General features: G+C 42.1%; 1 protein-coding gene across 16 annotated transcripts in view; it reads right to left on the reverse strand.

Moving 5' to 3' along the window:
* Positions 1-25,502, reverse strand: part of ASXL2 (ASXL transcriptional regulator 2) — a 247,324-nt gene that overhangs the window by 130,662 nt on the left and 91,160 nt on the right. For 13 of the 16 annotated variants that reach the window (XM_073335482.2, XM_073335481.2, XM_073335479.2 and 10 more), the window contains 2 exons: positions 7,096-7,368; positions 5,296-5,404 (listed from right to left, as the gene is read on the reverse strand). In XM_073335482.2, the coding sequence (XP_073191583.1) occupies positions 5,296-5,404; positions 7,096-7,368 (382 nt within the window). Of the gene's footprint in view, positions 1-5,295; positions 5,405-7,095; positions 7,369-11,847; positions 11,947-25,502 lie in introns of those variants that run through there. The other 3 variants (XM_073335483.2, XM_073335485.2, XM_073335484.2) reach the window with 2 other exon arrangements.

The following is a 25,502-nucleotide window of genomic DNA, read 5'->3' on the forward strand; positions in this document are numbered from 1 at the left end:
GATGAGCCATAAAAAGTAATTGATTAAGATGGGGAATTTAGCACAATTCTTTCACATTTTTTCCAGGGGAGAGGGGACCATTTTGCATGGGACTATTTTTTAAAATCCATATTCCTACCTATCCAGATGTCAATTCCCATATCCAAACACTGATGCCAGCCTTCATTGCCCACTTCAATTTTTAAACAACCACCTTTCATGTAGTCTCCCAGGCTGCCTCTTACACTTGGCAGAAGCTCCTCATAAATATCCACAAAGCCTTTGTCCTCCTTTAAATCCCTCCTCAAAACTCTCTTTTGCAGTGATGCCTATTAAAAAAAACTTTACAATAGTTTGGGCAGCTGGTGTGCTAAGACCATGGCTCATCAGACTGTCCAGTATGGTCTCATTGTTTCCTTGTGCTTCCCCATCTGTTTGAAGGACAAACTAGGGTTTCTAAGCTTCATAGCAGGAGTGTGTTTTAAGTTGAAAGCCTAACTGCCTGGATAAGGGAGAATGTGCCTTTATTGAAGAGGACCTAGGGCCTGATCCAAAGCCCACTGAAGTCAATGGAAAGAGTCCAACTGACTTCAGTGGGCTTTGGATCAAGTCCATAATGACCAGTAATATACGGACATAGTTTGACGCAGAAGTGGACCTGGCAGCTCTCTAAGTCCCTTGTAAAAACAAATGTCAAATTCACTGAATTATTACAGTCTGCGCATGTGTGGGCGCATCTGTGTTTTTGTGCTGAAAGCTCAGAATGACAGCCTTGCAGACCAAAGTCCTGTCTCCCCACACAACTGTTATAGCACAGGCAGTGAAAGTTCCACGCATAGACTGCCCTTTAGTGATGACCATATATATATTTTGGCCTGAATTACCACAAGGATGCTAGTTAGTTCCAACAGGTTTCATGATTCTTCTGGTGTGGATTTTTATTATTGTTAACATCTTTTTGCAACATTTTTCCTGTAATTGTCTGTCATAAATATAAAGGGACGGGTAACAACCTTTATGTATGCAGTAACACCAAATCCCTCTTGGCCAGAGGTACAGAATCACTTACCCGTAGGGGGTTAATCAGTTCCAAAGATGGACTGGCTAGTGGTCACGTTGGACAGCACTTGAGTCTTGAACCAACCTCTCACCAGCCAGTTGTCCAGGTGTGGACCTTCTGGTTTCCTCAAGACCACCACCACTGCCATACGCTTTGTGAAAAGATGTAGAGGTGCAGGCAGGACTGAAAAATGGTAGTTGGGTTGGTTGACCAAAACACGGAGAAATTTCCTGTCGCTCTGACATATTGCCTCATGAAAATATGTACTCTAAGTCGAGGGCAGGGTCCTGGTCACCAGAATCCAAGGAGTGGCTAATGAAAGTCAGAGTGACCAGGAAAACTATTTTCTTTAGGCATTTGTTCAACTTTTACAGATCTAGTATGAGTCAGATCTTTTACTTCTGGGATGAGCAAGCAGCGAGTGTAAAAACCAAAAGCCAGGATGGTTTGTTGGGCCTCCTAAGGGAGACCAGATGGCTGGAGTCACAAACATCTGCACATCATAATGGCCGATACCCCAGCACTAACTGCAGAATCACAACATCCAAATCCACTTTCAGTGAGGTCCAGGCCACTAATTTTCTCTCATCCACCGTAGTGAGGAACTATCCATCCTTAAGCTTCAAGATACTGTCCCAGAGGTTAAAGTCATAGCAACCCAGCAATGCCTGCTGATTAGCAATCCTGAACTGCAGTCCAGCTGCTGAATAACGTTTTCTGCCAAACAGATAGTGCTTCATTGCATCCTTTGCTTTCTGAGTAAGATGCTTGCTTATGCTTGCTTGCAGCTGAAACCACCAATGACCACCAACAGGGGAGGGGGTGTAAAAATGTTCAGATTCCTGTAAGGGGAGAGCAGACCTTTCTGCTGGGGGGAGGGAGGAGGAGGCATTAGGGAAGATGGAGTTTGCCACAGCACTTTGGTGGGCTCTTGGATAGCCTTATTAATTGGGAGTGCCAAACGTTAAGATGTCGACAAGTCTGTGGGACCTCTCTCAAACCTTATCCACCTGACTATCCCAGGCAGAAGCCACCCTCTTTAAGAGGTTCTGATGGGCTCTATAATCTTCAGATGGCAGTAAGGAGCCCTCCACTACCACTGCCTTGTTGAGTAATGAAGAGGAGGAAGCCAAAGCTGGCTGTGGTGAGGCCTCCTCTGGTTCTTCCAAGGGGAGATTCATCAGAGCAATTTCCTCTTACTCAGTATCAAGCCATGTATCAGGAGTTTCCTGCTGAGATGGCTTTTGATGCCTACTTAAGGAAGTAGAGCAAGAAGGTTTCGGAGACTATCTGGAGGCAGGGGGAAAACCCCAATGGTTCCAAAATGGCCATTGGTAAGGCCCTGGAGCCCAATTTCTTCCAGGCCATGGATCTCTACTTGCTGGCCACCACAGAGCCTCCAGTCACAGGAGAGTTGTGAGCTATGTGATGTAGCTGTGACAAGTATTAGCTGACCTCCAAATCTGACCAAATATGTGTGGTTTGGGGGTGGGGGTAGAGGGGACACACCTGTTCCTGTCTGAATCATAGAATATCAGGATTGGTAGGGACCTCAGGAGGTCATCTAGTTCAACCCCCTGCTCAAAGCAGGACCAATCCCCAACTAAGTCTGTGCCAGGTATTGGTGTTGCTAGTCTGGAGAAGATGGTATCGAAGAGATCATCACTGGTTTCCCTCTGGACAGCACCATACGATGAGGTTCTCAGGTGTCCAGAGGAGCCCACAGTACTGAACGCTGAAATGAAGAAGCCAGGAAATATTTATTAGCAGTTAACCGTACCACTGGATTCTTGATCCCTAGTACAACCAGTACCAAGAGATTTAGCAAATCATATGCCATAGCATAAACTTCCAGAGTTGACGGCACCAGGATAGTACCTTGCTGCTGAGTCGACAAGGACAGCACTGTTGAACTAGATGGTTCTGCTTCAGGGTCTGGTCTCAACAGGACCTGTTCTCAGGTCCCACCTGAGTAGATTATTGCCTTGGGAATGCCATGGCCTTGAGTGCACTCCATCATCTTTTTCAGCATGCTTGCTGGACTTAGGTGCCTGGGAACTTGATTGCCCAGATACTGAGTCCTTTGAAGCTATGTTCTGGGTGCCTCTTCCTCATTCTCAGGGAGAGTGACTTGCATTGGGGTTCCACCAAAACAAGAGGAGCCTTCCTGCACCTGCTCCAAGCAGAAAAGCTCCGAGGATGGGAGCAGGGATGACCATCAGAAGAAATTTAAGTCTGGTCTCCTTGTCTTTTTTGATTCTTTGTTTAAAGACCCTGAAGCAGCAACTGGACTGAGGTTGCTCACTCATATCAGATTCTTGCAGGACTCGCAGGTCTTGAGCCTGGTGACTGAGGCATGCCGCAGCACCAAAACCAGTACCAAAGGGAATCAAAGAGCACAGAAAAACCTCACTTTATTAAAGAAAACTTAATACTATTGCTTACTTAACGCACACTATGACTAAACTTGAGCACCACCTATATACAGACAGAGGGGAACCTTGCAGTAGCTAACAACGCTCCAACAACGGTCACAACCAGTACGAAGGAGTGGGGTGGGGGAGGCTCTTTCCTTTATACCATATGCAGTGGCATGAGACAGCAGAGGGCACATGTGCCACCCTGATGGGTACCGCTGAGGACAAAAATCTCCAACAGTGCACTGGGTGTGCACATACTGAAATGGAATGGACATGTGCAATCACCTGAATAAGAACTAACTATTCCTAAACTAACATTAATATTTACAAAACAATAGAACAGCTAAAAGAGATGCATCAAGATGCGGACACCGTGCAGCCCTGTCTCACCGTTACGGATAACAGGAAGGAAGTGAGTAGCAGTTGGGCTGCTCTGCCCTTCATGCCTTTGGTACAGGAGCACAAGAACATGTGTGGCTGCCAAAAGATTCTGATCTTAAGCGCATGCGTGCCAAGAATAGTGTTTATTATAGAAATATCTAGATTTAGACAAGCACCAGAAGAACTTTTAGTTTACATACATTGATGTCTACTTCTCCTTTTTCAATTTGTTATACATTGCTTTTTTAATTCTAATCGCTGCCTTCACTGTCCCTGCTAGCATGATGGGCTCTTAGCTAAAGTTGTCCTTTTTCTTGAACGTGTAATTGAGACTGTCGGGCCATCTAATAAACTCTTCTTTAATTCCTCCCAACTCTCAATTACATATTTCTGTTAAAATTTTTCCTCCTGATCAATTTTGCTCATAATTTTCCTCAGCTGTAGGAAACTTGCCATTTTAAAGGCACCAAGTACATATAAATGGTAAGTTTATATATATTATATAATTATATATGTATTCTTGGTGGTCCTCTCCTGTGTTTGCCTATACTGAAGATAAATCAGGTCACGATCACTGGTCTCTAGGTAACCACCTGCTTCCAGTCCAATGATCAGTTCATCCTTACCTGCCATAATGATGTCCAAAATAGAGTTACTTCATGCTGAATGCAATATATTCTGTGTTTAGAATATTATCTGTAATTTTTAAAAACTCTACTGACGATTTACTAATGGATGCCTGAGACCTCCAGCATATTTCCCCCAAACTCAAGTCCATACATTACACACAGGTGCCATTCTCTGGTTACATATAGGTGATTAAACAAAGGGAGTGAGTTTTCACATTTAATCTATGGAAAAATCTATAGCGGTGCCAGAGGCTGGTTAATTCAGTAGTGTTATTGGAAAACAAGATTTCAAATAAAGATTTTAATAGTTTACAAATTAGACTGATTCCAAATAAAATAATCCTAGGGTTCCCTTTTTAATAAGTTCCCCAGCTGGGGGACTGGATGGTTTGAGTCAATTGGTAATGGAAGAAGGAATTCTTCAGCCTAGGTACAAATCCAGATTAATGGTGACAAAGTTATCACTTGATGGCTAATAAATGGGCTACATTCAGTGAATGTGTCAGCCTTGTTCCTAGGGAACAGGAATTGATATCAGCAAATTAACATCACCATTAGCAAGAGTTGGCACCCCTTATTTTCAGTCTCAGCAGAGAGGTGAAGGACTGCTAAGGCATGAAGAGTAAACATCCTTCTCATTTGGAGATGGTCCCTCAACATCAGGTTTGAGGCACACTGGGGAAGCTTCTATTGCAATTGCTTATGCTGTTGAAGATCATTGGATGAGGAGCATTTCACTCTTCAGGGCTATCAATCCACCACTTATTAAAATGGCTAAAAGTTCACTAAAGATTTTAAAGAGAGTTCTTCCAGCTGAGACACTTACCTTCAGTGTGTACACTCCCATTCTCCCTGGGACCTTATAGAAAATGCCCTCTTCCCCTCGGGAGTTTGTATGCAGCATAGCATTCAGACATGCAAGAGGAGAAGTCCCACTGAAAACAAAAGCACAGGATTAGCCTCCAACGTTGAAGGAACACTACTAAAGATGATGTTTACTTGGTCAATATTAGTCCTATTAGTCATTTGCTGAGAAACAGGAGTGAGACACTAATGGTCTCTCACTGCCTTTAACAGTCAAACTGTAAAGCATGCAGAGGTGGAGTGAATCCAGCCCCAGCGGGGAGAAGAGCTGAAGTTGCTATGTCCAAGCAATGTTAGGACCGATTCAATATGCACTTGTCCCAGTCCAGGGGGAAAGATTCCTGCCAAATTTAACATCTCAGACCCTCTCTTCAAATCCTGAGCTAATGAAGTAAATATACCCATGGACGGCTTTGTTTTTAAACACCCTAATTTATTAATATCCTTCACCTTCAAACAGTGAAATTAGAAAATCTGTAGGAGAAAGTAGTACAAAGTCTAGTTAGATGCAGAGAGCGAGAGAGAAAGAACTTAGAATCATAGAATATCAGGGTTGGAAGGGACCTCAAGAGGTCATCTAGTCCAACCCCGTGCTCAAAGCAGGACCAATCCCCAATTTTTCGCCCAGATCCCTAAGTGGCCCCCTTGAGGATTGAACTCACAGCCCTGGGTTTAGCAGGCCAATGCTCAAACTTAGAATCATAGAATCATAGAATATCAGGGTTGGAAGGGACCCCAGAAGGTCATCTAGTCCAACCCCCTGCTCAAAGCAGGACCAATTCCCAGTTAAATCATCCCAGCCAGGGCTTTGTCAAGCCTGACCTTAAAAACCTCTAAGGAAGGAGATTCTACCACCTCCCTAGGTAACGCATTCCAGTGTTTCACCACCCTCTTAGTGAAAAGGTTTTTCCTAATATCCAATCTAAACCTCCCCCACTGCAACTTGAGACCATTACTCCTCGTTCTGTCATCTGCTACCATTGAGAACAGTCTAGAGCCATCCTCTTTGGAACCCCCTTTCAGGTAGTTGAAAGCAGCTATCAAATCCCCCCTCATTCTTCTCTTCTGCAGGCTAAACAATCCCAGCTCCCTCAGCCTCTCCTCATAACTCATGTGTTCCAGTCCCCTAATCATTTTTGTTGCCCTTCGCTGGACTCTCTCCAATTTATCCACATCCTTCTTGAAGTGTGGGGCCCAAAACTGGACACAGTACTCCAGATGAGGCCTCACCAATGTCGAATAGAGGGGAACGATCACGTCCCTCGATCTGCTCGCTATGCCCCTACTTATACATCCCAAAATGCCATTGGCCTTCTTGGCAACAAGGGCACACTGCTGACTCATATCCAGCTTCTCGTCCACTGTCACCCCTAGGTCCTTTTCTGCAGAACTGCTGCCTAGCCATTCGGTCCCTAGTCTGTAGCTGTGCATTGGGTTCTTCCGTCCTAAGTGCAGGACCCTGCACTTATCCTTATTGAACCTCATCAGATTCCTTTTGGCCCAATCTTCCAATTGGTCTAGGTCCTTCTGTATCCTATCCCTCCCCTCCAGCGTATCTACCACTCCTCCCAGTTTAGTATCATCCGCAAATTTGCTGAGAGTGCAATCCACACCATCCTCCAGATCATTTATGAAGATATTGAATAAAACCGGCCCCAGGACCGACCCCTGGGGCACTCCACTTGATACCGGCTGCCAACTAGACATGGAGCCATTGATCACTACCCGTTGAGCCCGACAATTTAGCCAGCTTTCTACCCACCTTATGGTGCATTCATCCAGCCCATACTTCCTTAACTTGCTGACAAGAATACTATGGGAGACCGTGTCAAAAGCTTTGCTAAAGTCAAGAAACAATACATCCACTGCTTTCCCTTCATCCACAGAACCAGTAATCTCATCATAAAAGGCGATTAGATTAGTCAGGCATGACCTTCCCTTGGTGAATCCATGCTGGCTGTTCCTGATCACTTTCCTCTCATGCAAGTGCTTCAGGATTGATTCTTCAGGATTGATCTGCTCCTGTTCAGTTTTCCTTGAGTTGGGAGCAGAGGAGAGACACTGGCTTGCTATATTGTAGTGGAGCCAAAAATGGGAGACAAATAGCTACAATAACCTCAACTGGGGCTTTTGTGGGGTTAGCAGAGGAGAGAAGGTGGGCATAAGGCTGAAACTCGGGTGGGAGGCTAGCTTCAGAGCAGTCAAACTTAGTTTCAAAAACAGATAAATATTCAGATCACTATTAGGAATTTATTCTTGGATTTGCTGTGAGCTGTATGCTATGTGGAAAAATGCCAGGTGGAGAAATACCAAAAGCTGTACGTGTGTGTGTATAATTATGCACTGTAATGAAATAAGAGATGAGGGATAAAGAAGGGAGAGGAACTATGAAACGTTGCCCACCAAGAAAACTAGTATATGGTGTTTGGATCCTTAATTCTGGGCCACTAGAACTGAAACAGGGAGACCCATATGGGTGCTTTTCCCCTGCTAATGCTGCTTTTTCCCCTGTGCAATTTACACGTCATACTATTCTAAGTTTGCAGGCAGAAAAGTTGGGTGGATAGGGCATGAGACAAGGAGTCAAGTGACCTGGCTTCTATTCCCAAAGCTACCACAGATTAGGCATGTGAGCTCAGGTAGGTCACTTATCTTTTCTGTAAAATAGAGATGATACTTACCCCCTATGGTAAACAATTTTGAGATCTACATATAAAAAACACTGCAAGAATTAAGTACGGATAAGACGCTTCTATCTTCCAGTCCCCCACCACTCCTATACAGAAGTACTACTCAAACTGTAAACTGATTCAACATTCCAGATCAGATACATCTTTCATCTTTTAATCTGTAGTGAATAAACTTTACTATAAAAGTTTACTTCTACAAGGCTAATTTTGTTAAGTTAGCCTGTACCTCCCCACCCCTGGCTCCATTTGGGATAGGGATAAGAGGGGAAATCTGGGGCAGAAGACAGTACACAGGAGGTTCAGCCAGCACATATGCACTCCAGAATTATACATTAACACATCAAGTGCTATAGTTATAGAGATAAGACAGTTTAGTAGTTAATCATCATTCATTTCTATTACAGTAGCATGCAGAGTCCCCAAACAGATCTGGGTTCCATTGTGCTGGGTGTTGTACAAACACATAGGAAGAGACAGCCTCCCAAAACACTTGCAGCATAGGTTAAGATAACACACAAATTGAATACAAAATGGAGAGTCAGTTAGGATTTTTACTGAACTGTTATACTGCTGTAGTGCCTACAGGCCTCAATTGAAATGGGGGCCCCATTCTGCTAGGTACTATGCTAACACATAGTGAGAGACAGTCCCTGCTCTCGAGAACTTACTGTCTGTATCGATAAGAACATGGCTGGGAGGGGAAACAGAGGCACAGATACATGAAGTGACTTGCCCCACTCACATAGCAGGCCAGTAATAGAGCCAGAAATTTAATCCAGGTCTCCCGACTCCAAGTCCAAAGACCTATATCTTAAGGACTGAAAGGACCACTAGATTACAGTCTGACTTTCTATATAACACAGGCCCTAGAATTTTATCCAGTTACTCCTGCATTGAGCCCAGTGATCCGAGTTCTGTCCCAAATGTAGCCATGTTTCAGAGTAGCAGCAGTGGATGTAGCCATGGATTCTGCAGTCTGCAGATTCAGTTTATGAAACTGGACAGGTTTTCTGGAGAGCTTTTGGAAACAAATTTGTTTGTAAAATGGCAATTATACCTTACGTCTCTAACTACCCTTTTGGCTTTACTAATGCTGTGGGCATATGCAATAGTTCTCATAAGTTTCACTTCTTATAAAGCTCAAAAGGGGTGGTACCTCTGTTACCTGCTAAACTTCTAGCAGCAAAGGACTACTCTAGTCTTTCAATATATAATTCCCTACAGAATTAGTCAGACTGATCCACACAGCCAGTATGCTCAGGCATTGTGTCGAGATCCAGAAAGATCTTCAGTTCATAATAAAAAGCTTCAAAGCATTTCTGTGTCTGCCATCTTAACTGTTTAAGGAAGTGTTAACCTAGATTACTTTCCAGCTATCCCATTTGTGTCCTTCATTGTAGCACCTTTAGGATTCCTTGGTGAGACATTGCAGATTGAGGCAAACACACAGAGCCAACTCTGAACTACCTTTATTAACAAGCAGGAAGAGCAACAGTATACAAGTACATCTCGTTACTTGTCCAAAGTTTATAAGACACAACAACAACTGAAGCACCTAAGCAACATCTATAAAGTATAACAACATCCTGAGGAAATTGAGGCCAACACAGCACATCTAGCAACTGTACCAAGTGCAATGTCCAGCCTGAAAGAGTATGTATGCACACAGAAGCATTCACAATGTTGCCAAAGTGCTACAGTTTTTCATTTTTAGAAGCCAGTGTTTTATCCATGGCAGTTTCCACATCATTTTAGAGAACACTGGGGCCTTGCTCATAGCCACTGTTATTCATTATTTCTGTGTGTCTACACTCATTCTCGTGTGTTAACTATTCCCCAGCGTACCATATTTATCAATTCTTTGGACAGGTATCTTGTGTGTGTTTGTGAAGCTCCATGTATATTAGGCACTATGTTAAATAAATTTCTGCTTGCAGTCTCTTCTTCAGGATTATTGCTTTCAAAGTTTATCATGCCCATTGAATAGTTGTGTACTGAATGTATTAGCTTCCATTGACACATTTGCTAATTTCCATTGCTACTTATAACCACTTTCCCCCAACACTCATGCCTGAACTATGATAGCGTGTACTGGACTTATCTGCATCAGCTTGGAAGTTTATTTGGTAGCCTTCAAATATCCCAATTTCCCTCACTTAATAATATCTTCTGAAAATTTAACATGTTCCTTATCGCCTCCTCCAATTCATTAATGAAAAGGTTAAGAATTCAAAGAAGAGAGAATCAACATCCAGTATAATAATAAGATAACTTCTCTATCTGAAAAATTTAAATAAAAATATATTTGGGGGGGGAGGGGGAGTTGCTGTGAGGGTTAACTAAATAGCATTTATAATATGCTACAGAAGGACAAACTGCAAAGGGCACTCAGTAATAGAAATGAGAAAAAGTACTGAGGAGTTCTGGGCTCTCAGCCCTCTGCTCATTCCTCTAAATGACTTGACTATTCAGGTGAGTTATGGACATCCTGATATTTTGCTAGAGTGGCCAAATTTAAATCTTTGTTAGTTTAGATTAAGGCATACTAAACATTCTAAAAAAATTAAAATCAAACAGAGAAGCCTAACAAATTCCTGTTGTGCATACATGCCTCAATGATCTCAATGAGATTAAAGAAAACCAAGTTTCAAGAAAACTGGTTCATCAAAGTTTTATGTGAACAAGGTTTCTGGTTGAAACATGCCCAAAAATGGTTTTTGTTTCTAAATGTGTATATGTTTGCACAACGATAACATAGCTCCATGGAAAATTTCAACCCAGGGGGAATTTGTTTATTGGACTAATAGTCCACACTTTATTTAGAAATGGTTTATAACAGATAATTGAGGTTATAAACATCTTACAGACATGAGCAGTATATGTTACAGATCTGCAGTGTTGTAGATGGCCATAAGCAACTCACCTGTTGGACTAAATTAACCATGACATCTATTAAACATTAGCTCTATTTATAAATGGAACCTTAATATAAAATATGTCAGAGTAATGAATATGTAGACATTCATTACACATAATCGCTGCAAATTGGGATTTTTTTCAGTTTTTGCTTTTGAATACTGCTAGCTTTATTTTTTTTAATTAATTTCCCCTCCTTCACTCTGTGTTTTTGCATCTGAGTTACATAGATATGAAGAGTGTTTTCAGTTTCCCTCCCTAACATTTTTTGCATTCAAAACTGGAGCACACAGAAAACTTGAGGTGAACCATTTGATTAAAAATGCAGTTTAATTTGTCTATTTATTGGAATATCTGAGCATAGATGCATTTTAAGAATTGATACTGTTTGTACTAACTACCAAACTCTAGAATGTACAGTTACAATTCAGAAAAAGCTGGGAATGTTAAAAAAATAAGTTATAAAGCATGTGTTAAACTTATTTCACACAGAACAAGACAAACCTCCTCCAAAAAGCACCAAAACAAAAGTGCACATAAATACACTGTCATGCAAATCAAGCTTTTGATCACACATTTCAGGTTCACAAACAGTTCTAATGTTAATTTGTAAGATACTAAGCATTCCCATGCTGTTAACTTAATTGACATCTTCCACACACTTCACAAGCAGATTAGGTTTCAAATTTGCATTGCACTCTAGTGCTAATGCAAACAGCATGCACAAAAAGGTAGATTCAACTAGTGAAAGCTTTAACGCTAATTATACAGCTACCTCTCTGCTTATAGACCTGTGCGTGAAGCAAGCTGGTTGGTTTCTTAATTAAGGCTTAATTATGAAGCTGTGAATTAAATTCAATTAAGCTCACATATAATAGTAGCTTTAGAACATTAGCAGTGAGTCTTACCTTCTGGAGTTGGATTGCAACCCAAAAAAAGGAGAGAGAGACCCCTTTAAAAATGTAAGCAAAGCAATGATCTAATAATTAATATACACCCACATCCCCATCCACAAAAGACCTTCAGAGGAAGTGCATCACTGCACCAATACACATTTTTGGAGCAGACTTCAGTAGTACCAGGTTTCAGAGTAACAGCCGTGTCAGTCTGTATTCGCAAAAAGAACAGGAGGACTTGTGGCACCTTAGAGACTAACCAATTTATTAGAGCATAAGCTTTCGTGAGCTACAGCTCACTTCCTCAGATGCATATCAGATGCATTTCAGTAGTACCCAAGCTTGTGGAGACTGAATGTAGGTATAAAAGAGCAGGTGTGGGGAGAGGGTGCACCTGTCCTCATATTGTTTTCAGCTCATTTTCAGAGAAGTTCCAACACCTCTATCCACTCTGGACACAGCTACCTGGCTGCTCTTGGATCTAGAAGCTAAGTTAAACCATGCAGACTGCTAACAGACTAATGGGCCCATTGGTACTTTCCCTCAGTCCCTGCTTATTTCTATGCGGGGCAGTATACTGCCAGCTGAGTAACTCATATGGGAACATACCAGCATAGCACAGAGTTCAACCATGGCTGAAGATGAAAGTGTAGTAACAAAGGAACTATGGGAGTTTTTCATAGAGTTGCCTCAAGGTAGCAATTTGTGTTCTAGTAAGCCTCCTGTAGCACTGGCTGGACAGGAAAACCACAACATCTTAAGTTCAGAAGAAATGGGTGAAAGTAAATATACATTTGTTAAACAGAAAATATGGGTCAGTCAACCTTGAGAGTGTCTCCAGTAATGAGCTGCCATTTACATTTGGTAGCACCTTTCATCTAAATGTATCCCAGAACACTTCACTGAGTGTTCATGGACTCCTCTTGGCCCAGAACCCTGCAAGAGAGGCATCATGCAAGAAGATGGCTAGCTTACGGTACAGTATATCTAGCAAGGAGACCTAAGAAGCTCACTAATCAAAGGACGGCTAACTAACTAAGAGGAGGGAGGCATAGCAAGCGAGTCTCCTCCACTTGCAAGGAGAAGAAGATCTTCAAAGGAATGGATCAGATTGATTCAGAGGGGACTCATTTTGGCTTAGGAGGGAAGGAAGTATAGTTTCTGTTAGGGGGAAGTCCAATTTATTTGGTTTCCATTTCATGGGAAACCAAAGATGAATACATTTCTCGTTATGGCTTAAGTTAGGGACACACACAGGGTTCAAAAAGCACATTCTACAAGTGACCTTTTGCCTTTCTGCCCCAGACAACTTGCTGGCTCAAAATTAGACACCAAGTTCAACAGGAAAAAGAATGACTGAGGAGTCATCTGATAGGTTCCTGTAGTGCTCATCATGACAGGATCTAAACGCTATTGGTAATGGTGAACTATCCCATCTGCCTAAAGAGAAGCTCAATACAATAGGTATAAAAGGAGCTGGTGCGGGGAGAGGATGCACCTGTCCTCAGATATTATTTTCAGCTCATGTTCAGAGAACCTCTGACACCACTTATTGGCGACCCCTCAGTTGCCAGCAAGAAGTTGCAATTATCCAGCAGTTGCTAATAAGCAGAAGGCAGGTTTGTCACTGCAACCAGGGAAGGAAGTGTTGTGACATACCTTCTCTGGGTGCAGCTCTGCAAACCTGCCTACGGGCCAGGCAGTACAGCAGCAGGGAGTGAGGGCTGCACCCCAGGTACTGAGGCTTTCTACGGCGAGTGGGAGAATGGGGGCTTGTAAAGTTGCATCACACCTCTCCCTGTGCTCTCTGGGGGTCAGGGGTCAGCATGTCCCAGCACTTCCTTCCTGAGATGCAGCCCCCTGGCATGGCGCAGCCTGGAGAGCGAAAGGAAATGTACCATGTCGCTGTGTGCAGGCAGGTTTGCAGGGCAGCAACCAGGGAAGGCACACGCCAGCACATCATTCCCTGCCTGCAGCTGGGACCTTTCTTTCAAAACATGATAATAAGCCGCACACCATTGCCAATATCCAAATCCCATTAATGTTAAAGTCGGTGGGACAGGATTGGTTCCTGACAAAATGCTGCTACTGACTGGAAATTGCCTAGATCCAGATTGCTATTAAGCAGAATCTATTGTACCTAGGATTTCTCTTCCCACCAAGGAGACAGCATATTCTGTTTTGTACAACTACAAATGACAACTCCACATGGCTTTCTTGTGAGTGGATAGCAAAAACTGTTAGTATAGAGTTGTATGCAGTGTTGTAGCTGTGCTGGTCCCAGGATATTAGAGACACAAGGTGGATGAGGTAATGTCTTCTACTGGACCGAATTCTGTTTGGCGAGCGAGATAAGCTTCCAAATTTACGGAGAGCTCTTCTTCAGGTCTGCCTGAACAAACACAGTTCTCAGCTAAGACAACAGTGCTGGGAAAAGTTTCACAAATTACTGTGCCAAATACTTCTATGTATTTAGTTCACTCTGCATGGATTCCAGGTCCCGCTGAATAGGGAAGTCTTCTCTGACCTAAGAAAGAGTTTTTATATGGAAATGACCCAGTCACCTGGTCTACATTTCACCTATACACTTTGTGGGGAACAGTAAATGTCCATTACATTAGGTATACCACCACAATCTTTATATGCTTGTCCTTTTCATAGAATCATAGAAGATTAGGGTTGGAAGAGACCTCAGGAGGTCATCTAGTCCAACCCCCTGCTCAAAACAGGACAAATCCCAACTTAATCATCCCAGCCAGGGCTTTGGTAAGCTGGGCCTTAAAAACCTCTAAGGATGGAGATTCCACCACCTCCCTAGGTAACCCATTCCAGTGCTTCACCACCCTCCTAGTGAAATAGTTTTTCCGAATATCCAACCTAAACCTCCGCCACTGCAACTTGAGACCATTACTCCTTGTTCTGCCATCTGCCACCACTGAGAACAGCTGAGCTCCATCCTCTTTGGAACTCCCCTTCAGGTAGTTGAAGGCTGCTATCAAATCCCCCCTCTCTCTTCTCTTCTGCAGACTAAATAACCCCAGTTCCCTCAGCCTCTCCTCGTAAGTCATGTGCCCCAGCCTCCTAATCATTTTCATCGCCCTCCGCTGGACTCTCTCCAATTTGTCCACATCCTTTCTGTAGTGGGGGGGGGCAAAACTGGATGCAATCCTCCAGATATGGACTCACCAGTGCTGAATACAGGGGAATAATCACTTCACTTGATCTGCTGGCAGCGCTCCTACTAATGTAGCCCAATATGCCGTTAGCCTTCTTGGCAACAAGGGCACACTGCTGACTCATATCCAGCTTCTCATCCACTGTAATCATTTAGCAAGCATTGATTTTTCACCCCTCTGTACTTATGTGGAGCTGATATAAATATTTTAAGTTTTAGCTCTACATACGCATATACACCCACCCCCCAAATACTTTAGCAGCTTTTACTACGAATTTACCAAAAAGTGAATAAAACCATCAGCTAACCCACACCCAACTACACTTTTCTCCCCATAAACATAAGCCCTCATGAAGCTTCTTCTTACCCAATGGCTTAAGTGAATAAATAGGCTTTGTGATTTGCCCTGAAGATCAACAAGCCTGAGCTACTGCAGTACAATTAAGGGAGTGGGAGGAAGAGTAGCTTCCAAAGCCAAGTACCACTGCATTTTAAATTGCTGGACCCATCTTTCAAAGAAAAGGAATTTAATATTGTTTGCTTATTGAAGATCACCACAAAATAGAAACTGCATGTGGTAATTCCGGTCCTGCTGAGCCCAGATTTCAGAATTTCCACTGAATAAAAAGGGGGAGAAAAGCCAGGGATAGCTGCCAGGGGGTATAGTGAAAATTTGGTGATATGTCTCTCTTGTCCAGTTAAGTCTTCACCTTATTATATGAGCCAGACTATTTTTATCCTAATTGGTATAAGTACTAAGAAATGCTCAAGGAACAGAACATAATAGGTGATACTAGATCATTCTTTGCTAGCACTGGATTGATGCGTTTGCCCTTTTACTAACAAAGGCACACAAAAAAAATTCCAGTTTATGGAACAGCTGTGAACAGTCCAAACAAAATTGAAGTGCTCTCCAAAAACCTAAGGTATGTCAGAGCTTTTCATTTTGTGATCTAGGAGATGAACAAAGCATAGAAATGGATCTCTTGCAGTAGGTAAAACTTGGATATTATTTTCAATTAAAAACAAATCTCTTAACAGAACCAAGGAAAATCTTTGTCCTTGTGGAAAAAGCAGCAAAAAGGGAGCAAGAAAGAACAACTCCCACGCTGCTATTGGAGCCAATTTCCACAAGAAAGACAACCTGAAAGGCAGGTAACAGACAGAGCAGTGGATCACTGAATAGGGCACATGCTCTTTAGAAGATTCAAAGTCCACAAAGGAGCTAAACCAAAGGAAAGACTACAGGAAGGCGACAGGAACCCACCAGACATACTTCTATACCACCACTGACTCCTCTATAAGTAGATGAATGCATTTAGTGGACAAATAAGTCACATTTGAGGCCACTTTAAGTTGCAGGCATCAGTGCTGGGAAGAGAATGCCTCATTTTGATGCATGTAAAAGCTGATACAAATCACTGTTCTATACCACTAGTGGGGCTAGAGTGACCAGTTTCTTCAATTTTCATAAACATTAGTTAGCAGCAAGCCCTAAAAGGCAAAATTAAAAAAACATGGGCTAGTGCACAACAGACAAAACCAAATATTTTAATAAGCATATTGTTCCAAGGGTGTGTAGATAATCTTCAAAAACAGAGAACACTTTCTATCCTTATTTCTTGCAATCAGGCTCAATAAGGAAAACTCAACTAACATGAATGAACTGGACAGCAAGCAATTAAAAGAAAAGAACTGGACTCAGATGAGGGATGAGAAGAGAAAAAATGTCATGGGAGCACATAAAGGAAGCATATGCTTCAGCTGAGGAACAGAAAAAAAAATTTACCTTGTCATATATTATAGGTCAGACAAAGAAAGAATCTTCAGTTAGGCAGAATATGGCTTTGATCTGAAAGTCTCAGGTTCAAAACTAGAGTCTGAATCTCAAAGCAAAAAAATGGTGGCGCAAAAAAATTCTGAAACATAATCCTAAAATGAGGAGTAGGAATAGTGGCTACATTTCTTTTGGACAACTAAACCCTACATCCCCGTGGGCTTAACCACAAGGCAACTCTGGAAATGCAGCCTGAAGTCTCAACTCCATATACACGGGCATTTACCTTTTGGATGTCATCTATATAATTTGAAGATGCTACAAGCTATCTGTATTCAAGAGGTTCCAGTTTTAATAATGGATATTTTACACCAAAAGTCACAACAGTTAGACATGCCAACATGTAAAGAAGTCAAAATGGACATCTTTCACTGAGCCCAATTGCAACATTACATATTACAACTGTTAGTTGCAATGAACATTGGGAAGTGACTCCAATTTCAACAGGAGTCATTTAAGGAGATTTATCCAACTCGGAGATCATCTATCATGAAGATGAAAAGTCTACTGACTGTGACCAAGGGCTTGTCTACACTTCCACTTACAGCACCGAACTTGCATCGCTTGGGGGTGGGGGTATTTTTTCACACCCCTGAGCAAGGAAAGTTTCAGTACTGTAAAGTGGCAGTGTAGCTAGCGCTGGTAGCTACGCCCCTTGTGGAGGCGGTTTAAGCAGCGCTTTAACGTCAGCTGAGTAGCCATACCCTACAAAAGCAAGTGGGATTACACCTCCACTTATTTAATTAGCCTCTACTTTGTCCAGTTTATTCCCTCTGAATACCTACAAAATACTTCCAGGTGATGGGAGATGCTCTAGTTCCAGGTTTCTTCCTTCATCTTGGAGGATACATGAATGAAATCTTCACACTGCTTCCAGCCTTCCTTTTTCCCAGAAGGCATTACTGGCACTGATGGTGCAGTTGCAGCCACTGACCAGTGAAACATTTACACAGGATCTCAGTTCTGCATCTATGGTTTGAAAATGCTTGTCCCTAGGAGCTATTAGAAGTGAACAGCAAATTCCCCTATGTTGTTGCAATAGTTTGTGGCCAGGTGTTTTAAAATTTTGCACTCCTAGCAGTCTCTGCCAGAGGATGTACACAGCCTGAAAAGGCAGAGAATGAGAGGTAAACTGAGCATGCCATGGCTTGTCTTGATTAGGGAAGAGGTAGCATTGGAAAGCCTCACCATTGTCTGTATTACCAGACTGGTGTAAGAATGAAACCCCATTTCCAGTTTTGTTGCTAACACACACACACTTCAATTTTACAACTACCTTAAACATATTTATGAGAGGACTGGAATATAGGTCCCCTTGTTATTATCAATCTAGGGATGAAGCAGCATGAAAATTACTAAAATACCATCTCACACCTAACTTTGGCCTGCCAGCTTACAAATGAGGCACTAGTGGGAAAAACATTATACTAATGCCCATGCTGTGGTTAAGTACCAGGTGCCAGTCACCACTGCTGTCAATTAAGCACCAAATTCAGTTTTGACACTGTTGGTAAGAAGGGTCAATTAAACATTTCTTGACTATTCCATTTTGTGTTTGCCTTGCAGCACTAATCATCTAACACTATCTCCACAATTCTGCCAATATCCTCACTAACACACACAAATGTATGCAGACTTTTTATACGACCTCTATTACAATAGTATCCAAGTACTTCACAAACATTAATTTATCTTCACCACACCCTGAGGATCTATCATTCCATTTTGTAAATGGATACCAGGCAGAGAGACCAAGCCTTTGACCAAGGCCATTCAAGAAGTTTCTGTCAATGCTGGGAACTGAACTGAGTTCTTCTGAGTCCCAAATCCAGTGCTTGAGCCAGAAGATTAATGTATAAAATATTTTCTTAAACAATATGATTTCTTAGCTATTAGTTGCCTGCCCTCCCTCTGAGTAATATATTTTAAGAGGATGTTGGCAATTCATGCCTTTATCCAACTTTGATTCCTTCCAAGCCTGTACATGTAATTTGCAGTTCTGCAAATTAAAAGGGAAAAGTCATACTGATTTTCTGGTAATAAAAACAAAGGAGGAGTATGAGCATTCCAGGATTATCTGCTTTATCTCCTTGAGCACTTAAATATTTGATATTTCAAAACAGCCAAATTTCTTCACTTACACACATGAAAAATATTCCCTTTTCTTCTGTTTTGCTTTCACAAAAACCAAGAGTAAGAGCTATTTTACATCAACCACTGGATGTTTAATATTATGTCAGACACTGAAGAAAGCCTGAAGCCAATCATATTAATGGTTTTAAGACAGGTCTTGGTGCAGTTGGATGACTCAGGGTCTAAAAAAAAAGGGGGGGGGGGCTCCTGCACACTCCAAGCGACAAAGAGAAAACTCACTGCATGCCTTATGAACTAGAAGAGCAAAATACGTGCTTTCAAAACTGAGCAGCATTTTTGAATGTAATAGCATTTTGGGTGGTGTGTCAAATCCATAATCCAACTAGGGCTGTCGATTAATCGCTGTTAACTCACACGATTAACTCAAAAAAAAATTAATCATGATTAAAAAACTATTTGCGATTAATCAGTTTTAACTGCACTGTTAATAGAATACCAATAGAAATTTATTAAATATTTTGGTTGTTTTTCTACATTTTCATATAATATTCTGTGTTGAAATAAGAAAAGTACACTTTGATTTCAATTACAAATATTTGGACTGTAAAATGATAAACAAAAGAAATAGTATTTTTAAATTCACCACATACAAGTACTGCAGTTCAATCTCTTTGTTGTGACAAACCAATTTATTAGAGCATAAGCTTTCGTGAGCTACAGCTCACTTCCTCAGATGCATATCGTGGAAACTGCAGCAGGCTTTATATATACACAGAGAATATGAAACAATACCTACTCCCACCCCACTGTCCTGCTGTGGGGGTGGGGGGAGGGTGGAGGGTGAGAAAACCTGGATTTGTGCTGGAAATGGCCCACCTGATGATCACTTTAGATAAGCTATTACCAGCAGGACAGTGGGGTGGGAGTAGGTATTGTTTCATATTCTCTGTGTATATATAAAGCCTGCTGCAGTTTCCACGATATGCATCTGAGGAAGTGAGCTATAGCTCACGAAAGCTTATGCTCTAATAAATTGGTTAGTCTCTAAGGTGCCACAAGTCCTCCTTTTCTTTTTGCGAATACAGACTAACACGGCTGTTACTCTGAAATTTGTTGTGACAGTGCAACTTACAAATGTAGATTTTTTTGTGTTACATAACTGAACTCAAATAAAACAATGTAAAACTTTAGAGCCTACAAGTCCACTCAGTTCTACTTCTTGTTCAGCCAATCACTAAAACAAACAAGTCTGTTTACATTTACGGGAGATACTGCTGCCCACTGCTTACTTACAATGTCACCAGAAAGTGAGAACAGGCATTCGCATGCCACTGTTGTAGCTGGCGTCACAAGATATTTACATACCAGATGCGCTAAAGATTCATATCCCCTTCATGCTTCAGGTATCGTTCCAGAGGACATGCTTCCATGCTGATGACGCTCGCTAAAAAAATGCGTTCATTACATTTGTGACTGAATTCCTTGAGGGAGAATTGTATGTCCCCTGTTCTGTTTTACCCGAATTCTGCCATATAGTTCATGTTATAGCAGTCTTGGATGATGACCCAGCACACGTTCATTTTAAGAATGCTTTCACAGTAGATTTAACAAAGCGCAAAGAAGGTACCAGTGTGAGATTTCTAAAGATAGCTCCAGCACTCGACCCAAGGTTTAAGAATCTGAAGTGCTTTCCAAAAATCTGAGAGGGATGAGGTGTGGAGCATTCTTTCAGAAGTCTTAAAAGAGCAACACTCCAGTGCGGAAACTACAGAACCCAAACCACCAAGAGAAAACCAACCTTCTGCTGGTGGCATCTGACTCAGATAATGAAAATGAACATGTGTCGGTCTGCTCGAGCAGAACCTGTCGTCAGCATGGATGCATGTCCCCTGAAATGGTGGTTGAAGCATGAAAGGACATATGAATCTTCAGTGCATCTGGCACATAAATATCTTCATAGAATCATAGAATATCAGGGTTGGAAGGGACTTCAGGAGGTCATCTAGTCCAACCCCCTGCTCAAAAGCAGGACCCATACCTAATTAAATCATCCCAGCCAGGCCTTTGTCAAGCCTGACCTTAAAAACCTCTAAGGAAGGAGATTCCACCACCTCCCTAGGCAATGCATTCCAGTGTTTCACCACCCTCCTAGTGAAAAAGTTTTTCCTAATATCCAACCTAAACCTCCCCCACTGCAACTTGAGACCATTACTCCTTGTCCTGTCCTCTTCCACCACTGAGAATAGTCTAGAACCATCCTCCCTGGAACTACCTCTCAGGTAGTTGAAAGCAGCTATCAAATCCCCCCTCATTCTTCTCTTCTGCAGACTAAACAATCCCAGTTCCCTCAGCCTCTCCTCATAACTCATATGTTCCAGACCCCTAATCATTTTTGTTGCCCTTCTCTGGACTCTCTCCAATTTATCCACATCCTTCTTGTAGTGTGGGGCCCAAAACTGGATACAGTACTCCAGATGAGGCCTCACCAATGTCGAATAGAGGGGGACGATCACGTCCCTCGATCTGCTCGCTATGCCCCTACTTCTACATCCCAAAATGCCATTGGCCTTCTTGGCAACAAGGGCACACTGCTGGCTCATATCCAGCTTCTCGTTCACTGTCACCCCTAGGTCCTTTTCTGCAGAACTGCTGCCTAGCCATTCGGTCCCTAGTCTGTAGCTGTGCATTGGGTTCTTCCGTCCTAAGTGCAGGACCCTGCACTTATCCTTATTGAACCTCATCAGATTTCTTTTGGCCCAATCCTCCAATTTGTCTAGGTCCCTCTGTATCCTATCCCTGCTCTCCAGCGTATCTACCACTCCTCCCAGTTTAGTATCATCCGCAAATTTGCTGAGAGTGCAATCCACACCATCCTCCAGATCATTTATGAAGATATTGAACAAAACCGGACCCAGGACCGACCCCTGGGGCACTCCACTTGACACCGGCTGCCAACTAGACATGGAGCCATTGATCACTACCCGTTGAGCCCGACAATCTAGCCAACTTTCTACCCACCTTATAGTGCATTCATCCAGCCCATATGTCTTTAACTTGCTGACAAGAATACTGTGGGAGACCGTGTCAAAAGCTTTGCTAAAGTCAAGATACAATACCATCCACTGCTTTCCCTTCATCCACAGAACTAGTAATCTCATCATAGAAGGCGATTAGATTAATCAGGCATGACCTTCCCTTGGTGAATCCATGCTGACTGTTCCTGATCACTTTCCTCTCATGCAAGTGCTTTAGGATTGATTCTTTGAGGACCTGCTGCTCCATGATTTTTCCGGGGACTGAAGTGAGGCTGAGTGGCCTGTAGTTCCCAGGATCCTCCTTCTTCCCTTTTTTAAAGATTGGCACTACATTAGCCTTTTTCCAGTCATCCGGGACTTCCCCCGTTCGCCACAAGTTTTCAAAGATAATGGCCAATGCTCTGCAATCACAGCCACCAGTTCCTTTAGCACTCTCGGATGCAACTCATCCGGACCCATGGACTTGTGCACGTCCAGTTTTTCTAAACAGTCCCTAACCACCTCTTTCTCCACAGAGGGCTGGCCATCTATTCCCCATGTTGTGATGCCCAGCACAGCAGTCTGGGAGCTGACCATGTTCGTGAAGACAGAGGCAAAAAAAGCATTGAGTACATTAGCTTTTTCCACATCCTCCGTCACTAGGTTGCCTCCCTCATTCATTAAGGGACGCCAGCTACAACAGTGCTATGAGAATCCCTATTCTCACTTTCAGGTGACATTGTGAACAAGAAGCGGGCATCTTTATCTTCTGCAAATGTAAAGAAACTAGTTTGAGTGATTGCCTTAACAAGAAGTAGGACTGAGTGGACTTGCAGGCTCTAAAATTTTACATTTTTTTAATGCATTTCTTTGTACATAATTCTGTATTTGTAAGTTCAACTTTCATGATAAACAGATTGCACTACAGTACTTGTATTAGGTGAATGGAAAAATACTGTTTCTTTTGTTTTTATACAGTGCATATACTTGTAATCAAAAATAAATATAAAGTGAGCACTGTACACTTTATATTTGAAAATGTAGAATATTTGAAAATATATTTGAAAATGTAGAAAACATCAAAAAATATTGAATTAAATGGTATTCATTATTGTTTAACACTACGAATCAGTGCAATTAATTTTTTTTAAATCACCTGCCAGACCTAATCCCATCTCCATATAAAATAATGGGGTCTAAATTAACTGTTACCACTCAAGAGAGATCTTGGAGTCATTGTGGATAGATCTCTGAAAACATCCACTCAATGTGCAGCGGCAGTCAAAAAAGCAAACAGAACATTGGGAATCATTAAGAAAGGGATAGATAGTAAGACAGAAAATATCATATTGCCTCTATATAAATCCATGGTATGCCCACATCTTGAATACTGCGTGCAGATGTGGTTTCCCCATCTCAAAAAAGATATATTAGAATTGGGAAAGGTTCAGAAAAGGGCAACAAAAATTGATTGGGGTATGGAACAGCTGCCATATGAGGACAGATTAGTAAAACTGGGACTTTTCATCTTGGAAAAGAGACGACTAAGGGGAGATATGATAGAGGTTTATAAAATCATGACTGGTAGTGAGAAAGTAAATAAAGAAGTGTTATTTACTCCCTCTCATAACACAAGAACTAGGGGTCACCAAATGAAATTAATAGACAACAGATTTAAAACAAACAAAAGGAAGTATTTTTTCCACACAACACACAGGCAACCTGTGGAATTCATTGCCAGAGGATGTTGTGATGGCCAAGACTAATATGGTTCAAAAAAGAACTAGGTAAGTTCATGGAGGATAGGTCCATCAATGGCTATTAGCCAGGATGGACAGAGATGGTGTCCCTAGCCTCTGTTTGCCAGAAGCTGGAAATGGATTACTTGATGCTTACCTGTTCTGTTCATTCCCTCAGGGGCACCTGGCATTGGCCACTATCAGAAGACAGGATACTGGGCTAAATGGACCTTTGGTCTGACCCAGTATGGCCATTCTTATGTTCATTCCAAGGTGAAATTAGCTAGTTTCAAAAAAAATTTTTTTCCTGTTTGCTATATTTATCAAGGTAAATTAAGTCCAAGAATAAGGAGGGCTTCTTATGACAATTCCCTTTTCTAATGCACAGAATGAAATCCATGCTCTATACTGCTCTTCCACCAGCCAGGGTCTTGAAATCCAGTTCTTCTCCCCAACTGTGGGTCTTGCAAATTAATATGCTACCATGTCATCAGATGTATTTCTATGGGGAAGGGGGGGAATGACAGCTGTATTAAGACTAATGTTCCCTCTAATTTTTTCCATCCATGTGCAGAATAAATTTTGTTATGTGCACTGAGATAATGTGCAGATGTGCGCCACCAGTAGAAACAAAAAAACCTAGATATAATATATATTTTAAAAGGTACACCAGTGATAATTACTCCAGCCAGGACAGGTTAGGTATTAACTCACTACTCAAAGAATTAAATTTAAATGTAAGAGAAATAAAAATTATGAAATGCACAGACCAGTCAAAAAACTAAAACAACACACTTTGTGAGAATAAAATTACAGAGAATATATGTGCATTGCAGGAAGTACCAAGAAGTAACAACAAAACAACACCACCACAAGTATGAGCTCCTGAGCAAGGCTGTCCCATTTCCCCTGGTGGAGTAGAGGGGTGGGGTACACACACCCAGACATCAGTACCCCCTGCCTGCCCCCGCTCTGCACAGCCAGCAGGAGGGTCCTAGGAGTAGAAGGGACTCCAAGGCAGACGACTGCAAAGCAGTGTGGGGAGGGGTACCTGAATACACACTGCCGGCTGGATGTGTGAGCGGCTCTGCTAATCAACTGCACGGCACTTCAATTATTCCCGGTTGGCTGCCCCAGCACGCAGCTTACGGGGAACACAGATTTAGACCCCAAAATTCAGAACTTTACTCCTTCAATTTGCTATTTAAACAATATATTAAGTCCAGTTAGCGACTTCATGTTGCTAAGCAGTATCACCAATTTTCTTGGAGCTAAGGATCTCATTAAGAGAAGACTGACTAACCACCCACCCAAAAATTTAAATTCAACAGATTAAGCAAAACTGAAAGAATTGTCAAGTCAAGAGCCCTGGCCCTACTAAAGAATTGGCTCTAATGTAGGGAATGCAAATCTGATAGGTATTCACGGGTGATGCTAAAAATGCAGACTCACTTAAAAAAAGCAGCAGCAGCAATCACAGCAGGTAGTAAATTGAAAAATAACCCTGTCCATCGCTGCTCTGCCCTGGGTTTTGATATTTTCCATTATAAAAACTAGTTCTCTACATTCTTCCCCATCTGTTTGTTCCCTGTGGTTGCAAGTATTGCCCATTAACTAAAATAGCCTGCCCTGCGATGAGACAGCACACTCCGCTGAAAGAACAGGGAAGAAGCAACAGTTATGGCCTCTTAGCGAACAGGAAGTGAAATTGCCAGAGATGCAGTGTGCCCCATTTCAAGAGGGAAACCACTGTGACCACCCCATGAAAGAAAACTTGTTGCCAGCTGTTCCACAATACAGTAGTCATT

Source organism: Lepidochelys kempii, chromosome 3, assembly GCF_965140285.1.
Source record: "Lepidochelys kempii isolate rLepKem1 chromosome 3, rLepKem1.hap1, whole genome shotgun sequence".
Lineage (NCBI taxonomy): Eukaryota > Metazoa > Chordata > Testudines > Cheloniidae > Lepidochelys > Lepidochelys kempii.